The sequence below is a fragment of the Paralichthys olivaceus genome, chromosome 13 (assembly GCF_024713975.1).
Source record: "Paralichthys olivaceus isolate ysfri-2021 chromosome 13, ASM2471397v2, whole genome shotgun sequence".
In the NCBI taxonomy this organism is placed as follows: Eukaryota; Metazoa; Chordata; class Actinopteri; order Pleuronectiformes; family Paralichthyidae; genus Paralichthys; species Paralichthys olivaceus.
The window spans coordinates 7,173,627-7,197,140 of NC_091105.1; the positions used below are offsets into that span (position 1 = coordinate 7,173,627).

At 38.5% G+C, this 23,514-nt stretch overlaps 3 protein-coding genes across 9 annotated transcripts; all 3 read left to right on the forward strand.

Moving 5' to 3' along the window:
• The first annotated feature begins 1,361 nt into the window (after positions 1–1,361).
• On the forward strand, positions 1,362–2,901 carry LOC109633366 (apolipoprotein A-I-like). The gene is made up of 4 exons (XM_020093170.2): positions 1,362–1,554; positions 1,657–1,708; positions 1,841–1,991; positions 2,089–2,901. The coding sequence occupies exons 2-4, from the start codon at positions 1,669–1,671 to the stop codon at positions 2,663–2,665; spliced, it is 768 nt and encodes a 255-aa protein (XP_019948729.1). The 5' UTR covers positions 1,362–1,554; positions 1,657–1,668; the 3' UTR covers positions 2,666–2,901.
• A 4,670-nt stretch (positions 2,902–7,571) lies between these two features.
• Positions 7,572–13,482, forward strand: LOC109633167 (meprin A subunit beta-like). Of its 7 annotated transcripts, none has more exons than XM_020092808.2 (17): positions 7,572–7,699; positions 8,004–8,063; positions 8,150–8,177; positions 8,400–8,447; positions 8,675–8,712; positions 8,812–8,890; positions 9,002–9,119; positions 9,803–9,981; positions 10,076–10,294; positions 10,373–10,525; positions 10,684–10,734; positions 10,876–11,088; positions 11,520–11,972; positions 12,076–12,261; positions 12,574–12,688; positions 12,821–12,877; positions 13,229–13,482. In XM_020092808.2, the coding sequence occupies exons 1-17, from the start codon at positions 7,580–7,582 to the stop codon at positions 13,296–13,298; spliced, it is 2,187 nt and encodes a 728-aa protein (XP_019948367.2). In that variant the 5' UTR covers positions 7,572–7,579; the 3' UTR covers positions 13,299–13,482. The 7 variants fall into 7 exon arrangements, with proteins under 7 accessions (XP_019948367.2, XP_069393156.1, XP_069393157.1 ...); XM_069537055.1 differs by having other exon boundaries at positions 10,448–10,525; XM_069537056.1 differs by having other exon boundaries at positions 7,589–7,699; positions 8,150–8,260.
• Positions 13,483–16,113: 2,631 nt separating this feature from the next.
• Positions 16,114–23,039, forward strand: LOC109633072 (meprin A subunit beta-like). The gene is made up of 17 exons (XM_069537060.1): positions 16,114–16,264; positions 16,354–16,494; positions 16,640–16,716; positions 16,927–16,954; positions 17,078–17,116; positions 17,222–17,250; positions 17,335–17,419; positions 17,789–17,906; positions 18,901–19,076; positions 19,317–19,535; positions 20,067–20,234; positions 20,397–20,627; positions 20,722–21,171; positions 21,300–21,473; positions 21,602–21,707; positions 21,812–21,901; positions 22,546–23,039. Exons 1-17 carry the CDS (start codon positions 16,129–16,131, stop codon positions 22,622–22,624), a joined length of 2,346 nt encoding a protein of 781 aa, XP_069393161.1. The 5' UTR covers positions 16,114–16,128; the 3' UTR covers positions 22,625–23,039.
• The last annotated feature ends 475 nt before the right edge of the window (positions 23,040–23,514 follow it).

The window sequence follows — 23,514 nt, forward strand, 5'->3', positions numbered from 1 at the left end:
TGTATAAGAGTGAAAGGAAAAAGAGTTGAATATACTCCACTGCTTTCTTAATAATAAATGAGTAGCTCGGAAGCTGTACAATACATGAAATTGTTCCAATCTGTACAAACAGGAGAAATAAAAAAACATTCATGTCATTCTCAGATTTTGGAAGTTTGTCAGCAAAAGAACTCCCACTTTACAAAGTAAATAAAATCTAACTTAAATTACACAAAAAATAAAAAAATCAATGCCCACAGAGAGGCTGTCAAAAAGAGAGGACAGGGAGTTTTCCAGCAAGGCCACATGGGGATTTAATAAACGATGCCTGTCACTATTATCTTTAACAAACTGGTCGATGTAACAGTTTCACTTGTGCAGCAACAGCTATAAAAAAGAAGTTCCACTGAAAGAAGCTGCTGGTGACTAAATAGATCAATGTCCACATAGGTCATTCTGACTTTTCACATTTCTGTTAAGAATAAAACTAAAACCAACAAAATGTGTCAAAAAACGTTTTCAGCAAAACTTTATCTCAACCTCCAGCTGAAGACTGTGAACTTGAACACAGGGTATTTTTTATTTGTTGAATATTGTAATAGATGAAACCTTTATTTCCTCTGACATTACCTTTGTGTGGTCAGTGAGTGAGTGAGTGAATTAGTTAGGTAGTTAGTTAGTTATCTTAGTCATTTAGTTAAAGGCTGTCGTATGGCTGAACGAATAATTCATGGACCATGATGAAAACAATCCGACATGTTTAGGAGACTGGTGTTTATGAGGAAGAACAATTTTGTGCGAGTCCAAATTAAAATCTGAATCAAGTTTATCTAAATTTGGTGTCATGAGGGTTCTGTTGAGGTTTACACTTTATTGAGTCTTCTCAGGCCTTCTCTGTCTTTTTAATACATCATCCTCAAACATCTCTCCATCTCACTGTTCGAATATTAAGGCCTGAAGTGTCAACAGTGTCAGAGAAATACAATTTGACAGTGAACTGGAAAATATTGTAGTTCTGACTGTGACTTCATTACTTATTGACCCTTGGCACAAATTCAACCTTCTAGATAAAGTAAAGTTGATCATCTGTGTGATAATATTTATTTTCAATACAAAAATCTTTTGAGAGCCTCGTGCTCGTTTATTCACGTCACCTGACCCTAAAACAAAGTCCAGCAGTGAAAGAAAACCAAGGTTATCTGGAGTTATCTCCCGGCTGTTAGCAATGAACTACGTGGATAGTTTCATGCTTTCTAGAAAGGGGGTCAGAGGAGAACATTGGCAACATTCCTTTTGGGTGTGAGTTTTGTTGTTATGAAATATCTACAATGCACATAACTTCTGTGTGGTGTAAAGATTGTGTCTGTGGGTCGTAGCTCATTGCTCATGTGATAGTAGACATGCGGGAGAGGCAGCAGACACAGGAAGAGAGCCATCGTGACAACATGGCAGGAACTCCTGGACTTTGGGCCCTTGACTACAACTGTCACCTGGCTTCAGTATATATACAGGGAAGCTCCCTGACACACTCGCAAAAACACGCTTAACCCTGAGAGACACACAAGCCAAAAGCAGGTGAGAGTTAGACAACATTTCAAAACAAAACTTCAAGAGGGAAATTTGAAAGATTTGACTTTTGTTAATGAGGCTTAAAACAACATTATTATTGTTTTTCAGGAAGACACAGTCATGAAGGTGTTTGTGGTATTAGCCATTGCTGTGCTGTCTGGTAAGTTTAGCTTTTACCTTATCAGAAATCAGTAATGATCAGTCAATAAAGCCAAATCAAGGCTAATGTTGTATTTTTATGTTGAGAAAACAGAATAATGGTTCAAAATGTTGCACTATCTCCTCTGAACAGGCTGTCATGCCAACCTCTTCTATGCTGATGAGCCCAAGCCACAGATGGAAGTGCTGATTGATTCTTTCTGGGACTACATTGCGAAGGCCACCCAGACAGCTGACGACACCCTGCAGATGATCAGGAAGTCTGAGTTTGGACAGGAAGTCAAGTAAGTTGTACGAGATACTGGACCCTGATGACTGAGTTGACACATGTTGGTAATACACAAGCATTGTATTGGTCTCACCTTTACTTCTGTCACCTAGTGGCCGCCTGGCAGATAGTGCCGACCTCGCCAGCACCTATGCAGTCACCCTCCAGGAGCAGCTTCCCCCTGCAGCCCAGAACCTCATGACCAAGATCACCAGAGAGGCTGACGTGCTGAGAAACGTGCTGACCAAGGAGCTGGGCACTGTCAGGGAGAAGCTGGAGCCCTACACTGAGGACATGAAGGCCCAGATCCAGCAGAGAGTGGAGCAGCTTAAACAGGAGCTGGCTCCCTACGCAGACTCCCTGGACTCCGACACCCTGAGGGCCACCCTGATGCAGAGGAGTGAGGAGCTGAAGACCGGCCTGGAGCAGAGCGTGAAGGACCTGCAGGCTCAGCTGGGGCCCTACACCGACGACCTAAGGCAGAAGGTGGATCAGCACCTGCAGGACTTCCAAGATAGTGTGGCCCCGATGACCGAGAAGGTGCAGGTTGAGCTGAGTCAAAGAGCCAACTTGGTGAAAACAATGGTGGCCCCCTATGCTGAGGACCTGAGAGGAAAGCTTGACCCCTACGCTCAGGACCTCCAAGCCCAGCTCATGTCCTTCTACCAGTCCTTTGTCAATGCCAACTGAGTCATCCTCTACAACAAGATGCCGGCCTTGTTTGGTCTACCTCTGTTTGAACCATGTAATAATTTAAATATCTGAACTGTACTGTAAAACAAATTAAACATAATATTTATTGCTAATTGCAATATTTGCAAAGCAGACATCTGTATATACTTAGTTTTTATTGTGGATTGATAGTTGGAAACTGTAATTCTTTTCTGTAAGATATGAAAGAATAAATAGATGAATCCAAAAAAAAAGGTCATTATTTTATGAAGTAGTCTTTTACAGAATAGGTGTCTAATCCATACATCCAATCATAAATATTCATGAATGTCTTTCTGTTACTGTCACTTCACAAACACACGGGGGGATTACTTTGGTCGCAATCAATTGTGGCACACGTGCTGTTATTCTCTCTGTTCCCAGAAAGCAGCTTGGTATTTTGGTATAATCTTCCATGTCTCAACATGTCATGGCTCCTGTTACACTTTTGATTCCCCAAGTTTTTTTTTCCCCAAGAGGCAGACTACTTTTCTTATTCTTGTACTTGTCATCACTTGCCAGGAAACTACGCCTTCCTGGTGTCAAAGCTGAACATGCAGGGAGAAACGTGGATGACCAACGTGATGTGAGAGAGAGGCCTTCACATTTCATTCATGGGGTTTATCCTATTTGATCTCAAAAAACAAAACAAAAGTATGTGTATTAAGAACCTCAGAACTTTCTCTACAATGAAAAACAAAAATTGTGCAACATCTAACCATTGCACAACACAAAGCCTTATCCTTCCCCTATATTGAGAGCGCCAGCATCCAACGTGGAGGGTCAGAGTCTACTGACACACACACACACACACACACACACACACACACACACAGACTTCTTTGCATTGATTCATTGTGGACCAGCTAACCACAACCTTATTCCTCACCTTAACCCACATCTATACCCCTAACCATAACCAGGACCTAAGAAATGTAGTTTTGATTAATTTCATTTAGACTGGGCTTTAGCCCCATGAGGTCCAAGGTTGTAAAGATTTTACAAAAACGAGTAGACACATTAACACACAATTTATAACAGACGATTGCAAAAATTGGAAAAAGGATTACTCTTAATAGAGCTCATACCTCTGCCAAGTCAAATTTTCTACAGACATAGATAAAATTTCCCTTAATACTGTATGCCTGATTTTATTTTCTATAGGATGCCAAAAACCTTGCAATTTTAAAGAAAGAAAGAAAAACCCGGATCCCTTGCTTTATCCAGATCTATGCCAAATGTCATGGTTTATTTCTTGGCCCATTTCCCATCATCCCACCAAGTTTAGTGGAAATCAGTACAGTGTTTTTTGTGTAATCCTGCTGAAAAACATAACCTCCTTAATGAAAGTAACAATATGTTTAGGTCATTCTTGAGATATCCTACAAGTGAAAGCATTAAATATAAACAGTACTTTGGGGGTTTGGGAGTGTGTTTTGACAGGAATACATTTTTTAAGTTTTGGACAGATTGTCCTCATCAGTTACTGATGATTTGTTGTGCAAGTTTGTACTTTTTCGTCTTTTTACTCAATAGAATAGAATCTGGCTTTGATTTAATGACAGTAGTGCTACATCCACTGAGGAGCAAACAGCTGAAAATCTTTGACTTTACAAATGCAAATCTGATGTGAGATTTTCATGTGTCAGCCTGTTTAGCACTTGAGTGGCCACTCGTCAAGTCACATTATCAGTCAACAGAGCCAGAAGGCGTTGTTAAGGCCTTGATCCCAATGGCCATGTACCAAACTAAAGGCTAGACGAATGTCTGCCCCTTTCACACTCCGTACACTTAGAGGGAGCTTTTGTTTCAGCCAAGTTGCTTTGAACAAGACACATCTTGCCATATTTACCACAGTGATAAATAGTGATTTAGTGTTGTTTTGATGTAGATAGGAGGTTGTTACTGCTGTTGCTGCTGGTTAGATAAGCAGATCAGAGCCTGTTGGCATCAGAAGATAACTGTCTCCGTCTGTCACTGGGTCATTGTGATGCTCTCAGGCAGTGAGCTTTGTCCCACCTTTTTGTCCTCTGTGGACTGTGGGAGGATTCACCTAAGACATAGTTGAAATGTCCTATGATCAACAACTCGAGTCAATAAAGAAATCTGATTATAAGGTGTTGTCTGTAGGAGACTGATTGCGTGGGACTGCCAAGGGAAACTGTTCCATTCTGACCAAGGTTGAGACTAGTGGTGGGTAATGAGAGGATCAGGACCGGAGGTTACAGGGCTTTTTCTGTCAGGGCTCCCACTCTTTGGAACAATCTCCCTGAGGAGCTGTGTCTGCAAACTCATTATCTGCTATCAGAATAATTTTATGATATTTTATAAGTTCTTGTATTCTCACCTGTAACATTTTTTTATTTCTCTATTGCTGTGTGATATTTCAAATTCTGAACACTCACACTATTTACTGTACATCTTTGACGTACTTGAATTTGATTCAAGCGCTATGCTACTTTGTTCTTCTTCTCATCTACATTTGAGAGGAACGTTTTTTACTTTTCACTTTCAACATTTAAGAAACATTTAAGGTACTGGTTACTTTTACACACTAAATATATCATCAGTTCCCAAAATAAAGTTAATCAGAACTTACAGCACATCTGCACATGTTAATGCATCAATACTACTAATAATAATAATACAAATAATAAGTAATAATAACAATTTTATTTTATTATTGTGCATATGTGGCTTTGCAGCTTTAACAAGCATAAATGGAAAATGTTGTGAGAACAAAAGTCATTGTTCCATGAGCCAATAGAAGAGGCAACACTGCCCCCCAGTGACAGAGCAGTGTAAGTGCTTCAGTGTGAAAGAAACGTCTCAGTGTTACAATGAGGAGTTAAAGGTTCGGTGTGTAAGATTTAGGTGAAAAATATTCCTGGTGGGGTTGTGCCGTGCCATCCCAATACGATTTAACACAAACTGCAGGATACCAGTTCTTTGTGGAATAGTAGTTATTATTTAATCAATAAACAATAATAAATATGTCAGTCATTTTTACACAAAAACAGATAGCTAACAGTAAACTGCATACTGCACAAACAAACTGAAGAAAATAAATCAAAATAATATATACAAAAATAATAATAATTATCAGCCGATTGATAAATAATGTAAATTATTAATAGTTGTTGCCCTTGTGCATCATTAGACTACAGACTGAGTCTAATTAGTGTTTACTAAGTACACATTCCTGAAACATATACAGTGCTATTAACAAACACTATTATATGTTTATATAACAGACAAAATAAAAGGAGGTGCCATATACTGCTGGATATCTTATGACTCATACTCTATAGTTCCTGCTAGCCACACCTTTCTGCTGTACCAGTTACGGGAAAATTCTTGGGTGTACATTTGACGTTTTTTTTGCTGGCTTGTTGGCTGATTTTAATATCAGGTTAATCTGGTCCAAATTCTTTTATTCACAGTTTTTCAACCAAAGTTCTCTTCTCGAATGGAGGTTGGAGAAGAGATTGTACCAAATTTTGACTGCTGCGATGCTGTTTTGTGCGTACCTGTGGCCGTCATTGTTGCTAGAACCATCTGATTTCCTCCACCACTGCCACTGAGGGACCGGGCTTGGGGCACTATCAGAATCACCCTTCGGCCATTATTTTTGACGATGTTGATTGGCCAAATTTACTTTGCCGTATGTGTATCTTACCCAGTCCCTTACTCATCTCTGCTTTTTTATGTTTTTATGACAACTGAAGGCTACCACATGTTTAGAAGGGGAGGGTGAGAGTTCCCATGCTGAGCAAACACTCGTACAGAAAGAAAAATCTGGCAAAACCAGACTCAGGGGTGAGATTGAGAAGGAGGAGAGAAACAGGAGGAGGAGGGGGAGAAAGAAGTCAAAAGACAGTAATTATCACACTTTTAAATTAATTTAAAATTATATCATTATTATTATTAATTAGATAAGATAAAACAGTATCACTGGGGAAATTCACCATCAGAGGGGGAAAAACAAGGTAGAAGAGAGAAAGTGAGCAAGTGAAAGTGCAAAATAAACAAAAAATAAAATATAAAAAAATAGAGATAAAGAAATTGAGAGAAAATAGAGAAATATATATACTTTTCTGTACAGTATATTATGGGTACAGATACAAGTTCTTGAACAAAGTGCATTGGAGCGGTATGAAATAAGCAGCATAATTCACTATAGACACTCCTGTTCAGAACTCAGAGCTCATTTTAGGATTATATAATCACCATTTATTTTGAGTTCTCAGCTGGAGTAACTGGAATGTCTTAACAAGCAGTGGTCCAGCCTTAAGGTAAATTCCTCTGACAAGTTAAAGGTACAAAACATCAATCAGCTTCAAACCTGATATGGTCTCACATGAAGAAAACTTGTTCTTTTGAGTTTGTATCCATGGAGGTTAGAGGCGGGCAGGGCTCAGACAAAATATGATGACAGATGTGGGGTTTTTTGCACAAGGAAAGAAAAGAAATGTACATTTATCAATGTATCATGAATTCATTCCTAGAGTCTGGGAAAATGTGGAAGAGCATATTCAAGCTAAAAGTTGCTGAAAGGAACAGATCAGGAAACAGGTCCAGGTTTATAGATTCATGATTCAGGTTGTGGCTGTAACAACGCCAGTGGGAATAAGCTGACCTAGGCAGGAGTGAGAAACATATGGGTGAGGCTGAAGGAGGGAGACTGGATAAGGTTGATTTTATCTTTAATTATGATGTTTTACACACTGGCCTGCAGCAGTGTCCTCTGTGAGAGCACAAACAACAAGGAAGAAAAGCCAAAGTCAACAACAAGTCTCGTCCAACACAACATTTAGTAAAAGGTTAGCCCTGCAAGTCTATTAAATTCTAACTTCTCTGTCAATCTATAGTCAGCTGCAGGATGACGGTTCAATGTCCACAGATCAGCAGAGCTGTAGCTTTGTTCACTTTAACACATGGCTTTGTAGTCTTGGATCCATCTCGTGGTATTTCAGTCAGAGAGGAATGCATGAACTTTACCTTTCCACTGATGTAAGTGTGCGTGTGTTCTTGGTATGGACGCAGCTTGTATTTCATTTCTCTTTGACAGTTTCACACATGACTTAGATGACAGGTTGCAGTCTTTTGTCTGCTGTGAAGTGTTGTAACGTCTGGTATTAGATTTTTTTCGACCAGACACCTGTGCATAGTGCACAATATTGCTTACACTCTTTTTGCTCTCTATATTAAAGTAATTTAACAAAGCAAGATATTAAAAAGACTAATAGCAAATTATCTTTAACAACTCTAACTTTGATAAATTTATAATTTTGCTGTTTTTTTTTCTTCCAAACAGAAAATGTACATTTTCAGCACTCTACTGGTGAGTTTGGTTTTGCAGCAGGCGTCCACCTTGGTAGGTTTGCACATTTTAAGCATGTCGCTAACATCTTATTTATCAACAATATGATCAATCTCACATTTGTGTGCATGCATCCACAGCCCATTTCATCTGCAGGAGTGACCGGAGGTGATGTAATGACAGCAGCTTTGTTGCTCAAAGGAGCTGATGACTTCAAACAACTATTTATTTGAAGTCAATTGATTTAATGAGTAATCTTATTTTTTATTCAGCTCATAATGACTAATCCAGCTGAGATCATGTGGAGTGACATAATCATTTTTGGAATCATACATTTCAGTCATAATAAAAAGTTTTTCTTTTATCTGATGTTATCTTGTTTTTTAACAGATTGCTATGGAATTGAAGATGAACCAGATATTGTTGAGATAAATAAAGGTGTGTTAAAGAAAAAACATGTAGCAATCATTCATTACACAAATGTATAAAATGACTAGATCTATGTTATATATTTTGTTGACGTGTACTTACATTACCTAAATGTTTCCAACAAAAAATCCTGAGTAATCCCAAATGTTATTCAAGGTAGTTTGAAGTTTCATTTTGGTCGCTTTTTAATGGATCATAAGTAATATTTTCGATTGAAAGATAAACTTACCTTTCAGATCTGAATCTACATGATGGAGACATACAAGTGATAACAGTGAGAATCTTTACTGTCGTACTGTTAAAGAAATACAGTCAAACAATACTTGCAATACTCTGGTGTGATTACTCATTTTCTTCCTCTTGTATCACAAAGGGCCGTGACAGGAACATTGTTCTGGAAGACCAGATGAGATGGGAGATACCGGTCCCATATGTGCTGGATGAGAGCCTCGGTGCGACAGAGGAATCTTCATTGTTTTCATTCAGCTGCGAAGAGAACAAACTGATTTATGTGCTGATAAATAACACTGTATCTCTATTTGTTTGCTCTCACTGCAACACAGACTTGAATGCCAAAGGGGTTGTTCTACAGGCTTTTGACCAAATACGGCTGAAAACATGCATCGACTTCAAACCCTGGGAAGACGAACCAAACTACATCGTGGTCGTCAAAGACGATGGGTGCTTAATTATATCTTTGTATATAATGACATAGAAGGCTCAGTCTGAAGTCTTGGCTTTGTCCACATTCAGATTTTTTTTTTTCATGTTAGTCGATGAGGATATTACATGTCTACATGTCAAGATTTATGATATTTTGTCTCACCAAATGTGAAGCCAAAGCATCTCATTCGCCCCCTAGTGGCTGGCTACAGTAAAGGTTATAAACCCTGCCTCCTCTATGTAAGTGGATGGGATACTGACCAACCTAAAAGACCACATCAAACACCTTTTTCTCAAAGATAGTTTCTGTATAAGGCAAGTGTGAATTTTTCCATTAAGTCTAGTTTTAATTAATTTGATGCTGTACAAATGGGGTGAAACGTCATAATTTACAGCTAAGATTGATTACAGCATGTGTCGGCAAGACCCCAATACTGTGGCTCCATCTCCCAACACTGGCACCAAGTGACATCATCTCCGTAAGATGGCAGCGATACTATCTGGGATATTTTGGCTTAATTTCTGGATAGTGGGAGGAGGTGGAGATGTGTCGCTCATCTTTACATATCGTGAACCCAGTTCTCTCATTTACTGATTTCTTTAGACATTTGGCAAGAAAGGGGTTAATTCCCCAAATGTCAAACTATAAGCGTAACTGCATTATTTGCCTTTTTGCCCTTTTGCCTATGTTCTGTCCATAGATGTTGGTCATATGTCGGGAATCAACGTCAAGGAAACCAAAGTCTCTCTATTGAAGAATGGTGTGATCACCTCGCAATTGTGGAGCATGAGTTTCTTCATGCATTGGGCTTCTGGCATGAACAGTCAAGATATGACAGAGATGAGTACATCACCATAGTCTGGGAAAACGTAGAAGAAGGTTTGTTTAACTTTTAGCTGAATGTATCATTCTGATTGCAAACATGTTTGTATGCCAAAGGAAAAAAACATATATATCATCATGTTTTGCTCAGGAAAGGAACACAATTTCTTGAAACATAGTGAAAATTATACAACCACATTTGGAACGATGTATGATTACGCATCTGTGATGCACTATGGAAAAGATGCCTTCTCGAATGGCAATGGGTCCACAATCATCACTAATCAACTGGAGTACCAAGACTTAATTGGTCAGCGTCTAGAAATGAGCTCTAATGATGTACGGAAACTCCAACAGCTTTATAACTGCAGTAAGTATTTCACCAAACAATGTTATCTATCTGTGTTTTTTGTTACGCAGATGATGACGACTGTTTTTGGGTTCACAGCCTCTGCCGTCACCTTTCTGATGTCATGCAGCTTTGAGGACGAGAGAGTGTGTGATGTGAGTCTTTGTGCTGCAGGAAACACCAGCTGGGAGAGAGTCAGCAGCACAAACGCTGGGCCGTTCTCCGACCACACCAGCCTGAGTGCACAGGGAGGTATGAACCTGAAAGTACTTAAGTTCCTTTTCATTCGTTCATTTTTAATAAAGTGATCTTCATATCATTGTGATAGATAGGAAAGAGGCAGTGAAAATGTTATATCAGCAATGGCACCTTCTAAATAAACAACACTTGCATTTTCATTATGTTTACAGGCAACCAAACAATCTCTTCTCATGAAAATGGCACAACAACAAGTCAAAATGGTGAGTTGTCTGTTAATGCTACTACAATATCCAGTTTTGAGTTATGAGTCAGAATTTCCAACATTATTTTTGCACACAAATGTTTTTCTCTACATTGCTGCCAACTGCATGAGGATCACTTCAGTGCCTAATTGTGTGTAGGTGGAGGCTCCTTCATGCACTGCAGCACGTCTTATGGAAAAGAGGGGGATGGTGCCAAAATGCAGAGCAGGAGAATGAATCCAAAGAGGCAACTTCAGTGTCTCCAGTTTTTCTATTTTCGCAGTGGCAGTGACAAAGACCAGCTCAACCTCTGGATCAGAGAGTATAACAGGGATGCTGAGGAAACCACCTATTTAATGGGACAGATCACAGGTCAAATTACACTTCATGCTGTATTCAAAAAACGAAGAAGAAGTCTATCTAATATGGATGTAGTGTAGAGAGACTAATGTCAACCCCAATAATATATTCTACTTATAATCTTGTAATCCTGTCCTGCACTCAAGCTTTATTTGTCGCCAGATTGTCTGTGACCATGTTGGTGACCCCCTCAAGCAACATCTTTGAAAAGTTCAAACATAGCGATTGGCGACTGCCAATCAAACGCTGATTTGCCTCTCATTTGAGGCTATGGTCGGTAACTTCCAAACCACGTTAGCAACTATAAAATCTGGCTTACAATTGTGCATGCATAATTGTCATGTACTTTAACTAATGTGTTTCCAAGCCTTTAAGTTGGAGCATGTGCTCTTACTGCATTCCAGTTATATAAGTCATTCTGTATGTCCATCATCATTTGCCAGGTCCACCAACATCCCACTGGCAGCTCCATCACATTCCTCTCAATGCCACCAGGCCCTTCCAGGTGGAGTTTGAGGTTCGAAAAGGAGCAGGAAACTCCTCTGGGGGATTTTCAGTCGATGACGTCAACCTGTTTGAAGCTAAGTGTCCACATCACGTCTGGCACATTCCCAATTTTGACCACTTTCTGATAAACAGCAGCATCGGTACAAGCTTACTGAGCCCACGTTTCCTAACCAGACAGGGCTATGGCCTGCAGCTCCTGCTGTACCTCTACCCCGACCACTTCGGTGTTTTCTTTCGGCTGGTGTCCACAGATTACAACGAGCAGCTCCAGTGGCCATGTGCGAGGAGACAGATGACTGTCTCATTGCTGGACCAGAGTCACCATGTCCAGCAGCGGATGTCAAAGCAAATAAGCATCACAACCAATTCAGAGAGAACGTTCAGTGGAGGTGAGCAGGAGGCACTGATATTAGACAAACTAAAATATTATGAAGAATTGTACTATATGTGTGTGTATATTGAGAGTGTGCAATATGTGTTTTTCACATCAAGAAAATGGTGAGACATTTCAATACTGGGATAACCCCAGGAAGGTGGGGCATCTCATCAATGAAACCAATGGAGAGTCGTACTATGCTGGTCCGAACCTCGGCTATAGGACTTTCCTGTCTTTCGATGCATTTTGGTCAGGGAACTTTATAAAAGGAGGCAGTGTCTTCATTCTCCTCAACTTTGATGGTACGTGATATCACCAACCCTTCCAACTGAAATTTACCATTGAGCAATTTTGACATTGATAAAGTTCCTATTTTATGCATCATCTTGTTCACTGAACCTTAAGTACATGGTGCTGATGTTTTTAAGACTGCTCCATTAAATTAGATTGATGCTTACCTGGAGTCATTTAACTCTAGCTGGGTTACTGTTCAATCTTCTTGTGTCAGGGAATCTGGATGAGTTCCAGTAAAGTTAAACCACCACTTTATGTCAGTTTACAGATATTCTGTCAATCAGCAACATACTTTATACATTAAACACTTTTGTTTACAGATTTATCAAATCTACAGCTGAATGGCCCAGATCTCCCTGAGCCTCAGAAATGGTCAAACGTGAGCCTCATGACCCTGATGCAGACAGATGATAAGGGAGGCTGCCTAAACCAACTGTAAGAGATGCAGCTGACAGATAAATATCAAGGAACAGAAAAAATACAGTGTGTGTTGAAAGATACAGTCTCTAGTGACACATACTGTGTCAAATGCCTGTACCAGTGATAACCCCCTACCTCTTCTGACAGGATGGAAAACAGTACAACAATTCTCATTCCTTCGTATGTGTCATCCTCTGCAGTCAGGTACACTGATCTTTGTGTCAATGGCAGCTTCTTTACAGTCTTTACTTACATCTTGTAATAATAAAACGTCATTAAGATATTATGGAAAACAATGTGTCACAGCCAAAAACACAAACATTAAATTTGATAAAATATAAAAGCAGCAGATCATGACAATTCATGATATTATTCTGTCTGTCAACAGACTAGTCGATCAACTTGTTGTTGCAGCCATGTATATGAAAATTAAACAATGTTCTAAAATGCATTTGACACATTAATAGCACTGCACTTCTGATTTGCACTTAAATCAATACAATTATAGCTTTACTTAAACAATTCTCTGTTGTAACCACCCTGTTGTCTCACCAGTCTTCCCACAGGAACCATGATGACAGCCTCACTGGTCCTGATGGCAGGAAGCCTCCACTTGACACCCTGAAAATGTCAGCTTTTTATTTGACAGAAAGTGGGACATAATTGGTATATAACAAGATTTTACCCTGCAGTACTGGAGTGTGTACGTAACATTAATCAAGAATCAAGATTTTTGTTAATCATTCATCACAATCTCATGAGTTTTAATTTCATAACAGAAATCTGCCAATAAACCACTTTTACAGGAATACGCTCAGATTTTTTTCCAACATGTAGAATTGGAGGACCTTTTTGTGTTGAGGTGTTTCAAAAGAGCTTTTACTATTTGATGATTTTGTAGTGTAAGAACAATGATTTTAATCTTGTTTAATTTACCTTTTAAGTAATAAAATTAGGCATTTTCTAATAATAATGATTTCACTGCAATAGGTTTATCACCATGCTGGACGCTGAAGAACAACTTTATAAAAGATGTACGTCTTGAAATAACTTTGCTCTCACTAACAAGTTGAGGGTCATGTTTACTTAACACATTACTTAACAAATTATTAACTTTCCTAACCCCAAGGTCTTGAAGCTCTTGACTGTCGCCAACTACACATTCCTCCAGAGTAAGGTTTTTACAGCGTTCATCATTTAAGTTCATCGTGTTAGCATGTAAACTTTCAATAATTAGCACTGAACAAATGGTCGATGGTTTTGCAGGTATTTTGACCAGAATAGAGAATGGGGTAAGATAAGTCACTTTTACATTTGATAGTTTTACTGTAAAACAGGAGTTACTATATATACCTCAGGTTGTTGTTGTGTACCCATGGAAATTAAAACAAGTTATCTAATTATTTTGGTTTCAGAACAATGACCCATCAAAAAAAGTTGGTCCTTTGGCACAACTTACTCCAAGCTGAGGGTAAAATGATCTTAGCGATGGGGTAAATTGAACCCTCTAAGGGTAAATAGTAGCACCATTAAAAACTGATGTGCTATAGTCAAGCATCAAAGATGGAATGAATAATGTCCACTACACTTCCTTAATTTGTGCTCACGTAACGACATTGTCTAATGACACTGAGAGACAGGGAGTGGCTCATCTTAACAACTCACTTGACTAGATTTGTCCTCAGGGAGACATGAATGCATACACTGAAATCCACATTGGCTAGTTGTGTAGATTTGGTCATTGAAAATTAGATTCAACCCGATGATGGTGGTAGCAGAGAACTCTGAGATGTCTAAAGTAATTCTAGGACATCATCTGGGTACCATGATCATCTGCACCAAGATTAACGCAAGTCCATTCATTAGTTAGGCCTTTTAAGACATTTCAGCATGAACCAGAAGTGGTGTGACAACTGACGTATCCCTGAGTGCGCAGCTATGCTGCGAAAATAGTTGAGAATGTCACAAGAGACTTAAGAAGATTAGATGTTCTTTTGAAAACCATGACATCTGTCAAGACTCTTTCACAGTCCTTGAATGTGGCTGGTTTGGTTTGACAGGGTCACACCTTTTTAAAGTGGTCCACTGTCTCAACCACTTTTTACCTGCCTCGATATACTGATATTTACAGTCTTATATCACCTATCACAGCCTCTCATTCTGGCAATCTATCAAATTAATCCTGGGTCAATAATTCTGCTTCCCACATTTGTTTAGCAACAGAATAATTTGTAGTTGAGCAGAAGATACTGATACATACAAAACAAGGTCAAATGGTCGAGGGACTTGTAACAAAAGTCTGCCAACACTGAACTCTAGGTTTAATTTTAGTTTAGTTTTGGTTTGGGTATGCATGAAAGACAAATGTCCCCTATAATGCTGGGACTGGGACAGCTGTTTATTTTGCTTGGGTCTTCGAAAGAATTTGTTCAACAATACTATGCTGGGTAGGTCTAGAGGGAGGGAAAATGCAACATGTGAGATTGATGTTGGAGGACAGACTTGTTGAACTTGTCCAGTTACAACAGTTTAAGGTGTAAAATATGCAGTTAAAAGTTAATAATATGAGAAATGTGTTAATCAATGAAGACATTTGGAGAATCAGCTAACAAGAATCATTACTTGAAAGAGACAGAGATCCAGTGCAAAGCAACACAAAAGTGAGAATTGCAACAAAATATTTTAGAACTGATGGTTTTTATGTTTGAGGATTAAGCTATGTCCCTACATCAAATTTATTTCTATTGCAATCCTCTCCATTTTGGGGAGATTTGTTTGGGATCATGTATATCAGTATTATTGTTGTGCTGAGCATATTTCATCTTTCCATGGTAAAAACATTTATATTTATTTGATATTTGTCTATGAATTGATTTCAGTTTGAGTCTTTAGACCCATGCTTGATGTTGTTAGTGGTACATGTTGGCCCCTATTTGGCTAATGAGCAAAAATTTAATTCTGCTAATGAACAAACAAACAAGGTCCTTGACAAAGATGATGCATTTCAACCTGGTTGCTCTTAAGGAAAAATTACAGGAGCACTAAAGCCAGTAGGATCCTCTGAAAATCTTGGTCCTAAATATAACTGCAACACTTACACCAGTTGCTGAATTATTTCAGTCTGTGTTATGGTGGTGGAAAGATTGACAATTTACATTATTATCTATAGAGCCTTACAGCCTGGGTAGCTACAGAAAATCTGAATGCTGCCAAGTCTTTCCAGGTTGTGTTTGAGGTCCGTAAAGGATATGTTGATTCTTCCAGAGGCTTTTCCATTGATGACATCAACCCATCAGACTCTGTCTGCCAAATTAAGTACTTTGAGAGTCTTTTGACAACCTCTGCCAACAACAGTTACCTGCTCAGTCCTTAAATGTATTCTACAGAGGGATGGCTATGCATACCAGGTGTCAATTGTCTTTCGAGAAACTTTTTTTGGAGTTCATTATCAATTGATGTCAGGGGACTATTATCCAGCACTGCAATGGCCTTGCCCATGGAGGCAGGTGACCGTCATCATACTCGATGAAGACTCTAAAATCCAAGAACAGATGTCCAAGCAAATCACTCTAACTACTGATACATCATCTAGTGAGTCTAAATTCATAAATAAGACATATCTCTATGGTCTAGTATGATCGCTGACCTATCACTACAGCCAACATGATCTCTGTGTACAGAAAATATTCAACAAACAATGAAGCTGCATGCAGAAAATTCCACAAAAACCTGTTTTGCAAGTGGGACGTCGTCCGTGCTTAAAAGCCAGCTCTTGCAAAGCTTCTGTGCAGCTGAGGAATTGACGGTCAGACTGGCAGAAGGTAAACATGAGTGGCCTTTTCTATCCTATTTCAAATTAAATTAAACTTACAATTAACTTACACAAATTGTAGCTTTATTGCATTACCTTTCAATATGTTGGATTTCTTTTCATGGTTCACCATATTCTCTGTTGTTTGAATTAAGTTGGTCGAAGACAAACTACAAGGATGAAAGTCTTCATTTTCCTTGTGGTAAACTTGGCAGTTTCTTCTGCAGGCAAAGTAAGAGGTTATTTATTGTATAAATGCTTTACTTTATCATGTATTTCATGGTATACTTGGGGTTTACTACCAGCAACAAGTGTTGAGTTAGTAACTTAATAATTTAATGTTTTTGGACATTTAATAATTGAAATACAACTGAAACTTTTCATGTTGACCAGTTTTTATGATGTTGTATTTACATACAAACTGTTGATGCATTGTTTTCAGGATGAACCAGATCTAGGAGACTTTGAAGGTCAATTACATTATTTGTACTTAATCTTTTTATTTCTTAGAATTAATTGAGATTTAATAAGTAACTCATTTTACTTTACAAGGCAGCATCTCACATTTCTCTCCGCCCCCTCTCTTATTGTAGACATTGGTGAACCGAAGGACATTACACAAATAAACATGGGTAAAGTTAAACATCTTCATGTCATTAAATGAACACTGTTGGGATGTTTGTCGACTTGACTTCCTGGGGGACTGTGAGGCTGATTTTTCTCCTGCTTCTTCTTAGAATCACATTTAAATGATGATATTCTGGAGGTGAGTTGAGCATTTTTAACAAAATTATTCTAAAAACAATATATGTGTATGTATTCATCTTGTGTGTCACCCAAAATATTTCAGGCACCGGACAGGCAAAGGAGCTCTGTTGTTTATGATGAAATTCTTTGGACATCCCCAGTCTCGTATGTTCTGGAAAATGACCTTGGTAAAAATAAAATAATCTTGCATGATAACCCTGAATTTTATGTGATATAGGACTTCACCTACGATGTGTTCTCCAGATTGAGGCTATGAAATATATAACATGATTGTACTTGTACAGCAGCCAGCCAGCAGTTTAGTAAGCATCAATTAGTAGGAGGCTGTTGCCTCCTACTAATAAACACATTTGTCGTAAACATATTTCATTGGAAAGAAAACCAGAAAGACACTGAGGTGATCGAAGCTACTTGATTGACATCCAGAAGTAATTTGTCTTTCAGAGTAATGCACTTAGGCAAGCTGACTTCAGTCTGAATTAATTTCATCATGTCTTTGATTTGACCTGTAACATCATTCCCTTGAACAATGGAAGACATCAATGCCAGAGGAGTGATCCTGAAGGCCTTCGACGAGTACAGGTTGAAGTCATGCATTGACTTCAAACCAAGGGACTCTGAATACTATTACATCTCTGTCAAACAATTAAACGGGTATGTATTGTTGTATTTTTTTTTCAATAACATCATTTATCATGCAAACATGTTATATAATAGAAGAATTCTCTGCTTTTCTCTGTCATATATCTACACTGGAATCTTTGGGGTGTTAACCAAAACAATAGATATGAAAAGTCAAGTGGAGTTTTCTTATAAACAAAGTTTGTGTTCACTGTTATTTGGCAAGGGCCCTTTACCAGATGCAAATTAAAAGGAAACCCCTCATAAAGTGTCTTTGCTAGTTTCAGAGTGATGCAGTTGTCATTTTCTCATTCTGTATCTTCATTGCTTGAATGGCAAATGCACTGGTGCCTATCTAAGCACCCATCGCCGTACTGGTCTGAGGTGTGGTCACGGGCAATTCTGGCACATTTTTTTCTTGAGCCAGGGGAAAACGATCTTTGAATAACAAAAAATGGATCTGAAGTAAATTACATGGAATTGTAATGGCTATCTGCCTTGGCCTTTAAAACCATGCACCTGGGGCATCAGCCTATCTTAATGCACCGTGGCTCTTCTTACGTCGGCACATATTGGTGATGTGTTTTCCCTTGCCTCAAAACAAGACACGTTAACAATGCCCCTTTCCACAACAAAATTGTAAACCTTTGCCGCTTGAATCTTGAGGCTCATGAAGTAAAAAATCTATTCTTATCCATTTTTACTTCTTCACTGTCTTGTTTTGGCACATTAGGGTATTCATAGACATGGTACCATCACCTGTCCAGTGGAATAGTGTGAACATTTTTCATTGGCCTACTTTTAGTGGTGGTCAGAAACTCTACAGGAACCTTTGGGCTTGTGGAATCACAATGACTTTTTCTCTCTTGCTGACTTTTAATAAATAAATGATTCATAGAAAATATCAACAACAGATTAATATGATATTAATTGAATTAAAAACATGACGGTAGTGTAGTAGTCAATGTATTTGTTTAATTATACGATCTCTGACCTACCCAGACTGACAAGTCTTTCTGTCTTTTAGATGCTACTCATATGTTGGGAAGTTTTTTAGTGGACAGGATCTCTCCATCGGCAGATTTTGTGATGACATCGCCATTGTGGAACATGAGTTTCTCCACGCTCTTGGCTTCCACCACGAACAAAGCCGTTATGACAGAGATGATCATGTAACCATTGTTTTTGAGAACATCATAAAAGGTTATATTTCTTGCATTCCTGCTCTTTATATTCAGTGATTTATCTTTAATATATTACAGGTGTTAAGGTGCACAAGGGTCTTAGAGTATTACAAATTTACCAATGTATCAATGAATGAATTGATCCATGGATCATATTGTTCTCTAATTAATATTCAGTGAGTTAATCTTAACCATCTTTAGGTTTTCAATGTAGTATTTTGTAATTAACATTAATTTTGCTTTTATGTATGTCATCTAGGTTTTGAGAATAACTTTAATAAAGTTGAACAGAGCCAGAGCACGATATCAGGACTCCCATATGACTACACCTCAGTGATGCACTACGGCCCAGATTCATTCACCAATGGAAACGGGTCTACAATTGTCACCAAAGACCCAAAGTTCCAGAGTGTGATCGGTCAAAGAGAGCAAATGAGTCCAATCGATGTTAAGGAGCTGAACCGCCGCTACAAATGCAGTAAGATCTTGGTGTGAAAGTAACTACTATATGTTTGGGTGTTTCAATAACTAAAATCTGTGTAATAATAAACATATGCCTACAATACAAAATACTCTTTCATCCTCAAAACAGTACTTGTTGACAGTGTTGTAGTGGTATCTTACTTTTACTTCTATCTGAAAATGTAATTATTCTATTTTTTTCCCCCACATTATCGTCTCCCTGGTTAAAGTTGGAAGCACTTCGCCCACCCCTCTATCAGCATAGTGGATGAGTGGATTTTTCAGTACACTATTCCTTTAATTCTGACGTTACTGTCATGCTGTACACCTGCATGAATATGCAATTACTTGTCAGCTTATAGCCATGTACAGTACATAGCTGTATAGAATAGTTGTGTAACCATCACATTAAAGCTTTGCATTTCAGACTGGTTGTAATGATGATTCTGGAGACATACCTGCAGAATGAGAGAGAGTAGACTTACACCAATTCCCCCTAAAGTCAGAACATAGTCTTATATACTGTGTTCTTTGTTCACCTCTACAGATTCAACCATTGCATTTAAAATGTCATGCAGCTTCTCTAATGGGAGCATGTGTGGGATGAACAACTGCTCAAAGAGTGGTGAAGGCAGTGGCTGGGAAATGGTAAAACAAGCACAAGGGGGTCCTAAAACTGACCACACCACTCTACCCAATGCAAGCAGTGAGAAAGGTGAGAGTTCAAATTTTCAAAATCGACATGTTTTTCTATTCTCTTCTTTTAAGTAGGACAAATGGCTTTCAGGAAAGTATTATAACGTGATATATAATCACATATATGATTTACTTAAATTGTACATGAGTATCACATTATATTTTAATTCATTCTTTCTAGGTGAAGGAGTAGGTTATTTCATGCATGCTAGCACAGCAAGCATTCAGGAAGGACACACCTCATGGCTGGAGACCAAGACGATGAAGCCAACTAGGGAGTGTCATGTCCAGTGCCTCCGGTTCTACTATTACCACAGTGGGGACAAATCAGATATACTGAACATCTGGATCAGAGAGTTTGAAGATGAAGATGACTCTGAAGGAACCCACCGCCTCATGGCACAGATCACTGGTAATGACAGACTGTGTTATTATTACCCTCATCAACTCTAAATGATAGGAAAGACTCTGATGGACCATGAATGTGTGACATTTCCTTCCTCCAGGTCCTCAAACATCTCACTGGCGCATCCATCATGTTTCCCTAAATGCCACCAAGCACTTCCAGGTGGAGTTTGAGGCTCGTAAAGGAGCAGGGAACTCTTCAGGCGGTTTCTCAATTGATGACATCAATCTATCTGAGATTGAGTGTCCACATGGAACCTTGCAGATTGATAATTATATGGAGGTTACAAACTCTACTAAGGCAACCAATGTGTACACCCCACGGCAGTACACCATAGACGGCTATGCCTACCGGTTACACGCAGTGTTGTACAGGAGCTTCTTCTCACTGGGTATCCAAATGTTGTCAGGCGAAAATGATGACAAGCTGAAGTGGCCTTGCGCACAAAGGCAAGTGACTCTACGAATGCTGGACCAGACACCAAACTTCCAGATGCACATGTCAAGGGATCGATTTTTCACCACTGACCCAAATACAGTCAACTCTAGAGGTAAAGTTAAGAAAACATGAACAAATCCTTCTTTAAAAAAAATGTGCAGTTTATCATTGTAGCATGCAATATGACAGTGTTTTCTCTCTGGCCATGTTTATTTACTGTTCTATCCTTTTTGGAAACAGGCATCAGTCCGTGGGACAATCCTCGTAAGAATGGAACTGAATTCATTGATGAGAATAATCAGACTGCCTATCACGGATCTTCGTATGGCCTCAGAACTTTTGCACGTTCTGAAGTAATTAACTCCAGAAACTACCTCAAGGGAAACAGTTTAATTTTAACCTTCAGCTTCCAAGGTAAGTTGATTGAAATAGCTTTCTCTGCTTGGAATTTTATAACAAACATGTTTGAAGCATTTAAACCGATTTAACACTGAGTGTAAATTTTGTTGTGTGCCGTTACTAAAAATATTTTATTTTTCTAGATCTCAATCCCTTGATAAATAAAAGTGCTTTGCCATGTCCTGAGCTGGCACCAGTGAAGATTGCACAGCCCTCCGTAGATCTGGATAATGGCCCATGTGTACCACGGTAGGACATTGAGTACATTTTAGCACCGAATTAACTCCTCATTTAAACGTTGTTAAGAAAGCTGTTTGCAATATGCCTTTCCAATCATGCACTGTCTTTTACAGGATCACCCCCACCCAACCACCTCCTAAAACAATGCCTCCTAAAACAACGCATCCTAAAACAATGCCTCCTAAAACAACCGATGACAAAAGGTATTCATATATACTCACAAATGTTACACTTGTTGAACAGTGAAGCTTCTTTGATACTTCTCAAAAACTTACATAAATGGGTCTCTCGGGGTCAGTTAAAGGTTCAGTGAGCAGAATTTAGTGATATCTAGTGGTGACGTGTCATGTTGCAGCTGAATACTCCTCACCTTACCTCACCCTCCCCTTCCAATTATTGAGGAGAACTTGTGGAAGCCTTCAGTTGTCATAAAAACTCAAAAGGTGTTTAGTTTGTCCAGTTTGGGCTATTGTAAAAAAACATGGCAGCCTCCTGGAGAGATGACAGTCCAGATGTTAATACAAAGTATTTAAATATAAAGGGCCCATTCTAGGGTAAATAAAACAACAATTTGTTCAATATAGATGAAACACACTAGTGAAAACATCACTAAGATTATTTTAATTCAATATCTGCCAGTAGATCCCTCTTACCTAAATCTGACACACTGGACCTTTAAGCAAGGAAATTAAATAAACAGTTTAAAAAAAAAAGGATATAAGGGAGGAGTCTACCCCAGAACAAGAGTATTCAGGGGGAGTTGAAATTTTTCATATCCTTGCTTCAACAGTGAATTAATTACAATACATATCATTTTATTTAATTAATTATCTTCTTTCTGTTAAAGCATTTTTGGCTTCTCTCCTGCAATGGTGGCTTCTCCTGTCCTCACCCTCCTGCTCGCACTGATGCTGTCAATTCCATGATGGACAGGACCAGCAATTTGCCTTGGTGGTTTTTTATATTAAAAAAAGCTGTACTGGGAGACACTGATCAGGGATACATAGTTTAACCATAAGAAAATTCAGACCAGTCTTTTGCTCTTGTGTCATCAACAAGTGAGAATTGAAGAAATGCCTATTAAACAATTGTTTGCATTGGGTGGTGGGATCGTATACATTGGTTAGCTTGGCATGTCGATGATCATTTATAGATTATTCTTGAAGATGTGTTGAGTGGTTTGTGGGATATCATGTAATACTATCTTACTTTAAGGATACAAATTAAAACATACATATACAATAAGCCTATTATTAAAATACTTATAAACATGTTATAGATTAAAGATACTAATTGTGTTAAGAATTTTAAAACTTTAATAAAGATTTGTGGTTATGGATACTTTCTGCCTCTTGACTCTTAGGAGCAATCCACCTCTAATTCTGAGTTTGATGTTATTATAATTAAGGAACAACAAATGAATAGAAATTATACTGGCATAAGGAAACATAAGGAAAGTCATCTGCTGTACGCATGGGTCATGTAGACAAACACAATCTATGAGAGTAATGGCACTCAGTGAAACGCATATCTCTGCAAAGGCCCAACAGTTCCCTTAAATTCAATCAAGCCACACCAAATTTCACACAATCATAGACATCAACCTTTTTCATCAAGATCCATGAATTATTCATTGGGAAATGAATGAAAATGTGTAAAAGCATCCTATCTCACAACATACCAAACTTGAATGGGTTCTTCCTTGAGCCATACTTGCATCCTTTCACCAAGTTTCATGGAAAACCTTTTTCTAGTTTTTTGTAATCTTGCTTAAAAACAAACCCACAATGGGACTGGGGTGAAAACATAACCTCCT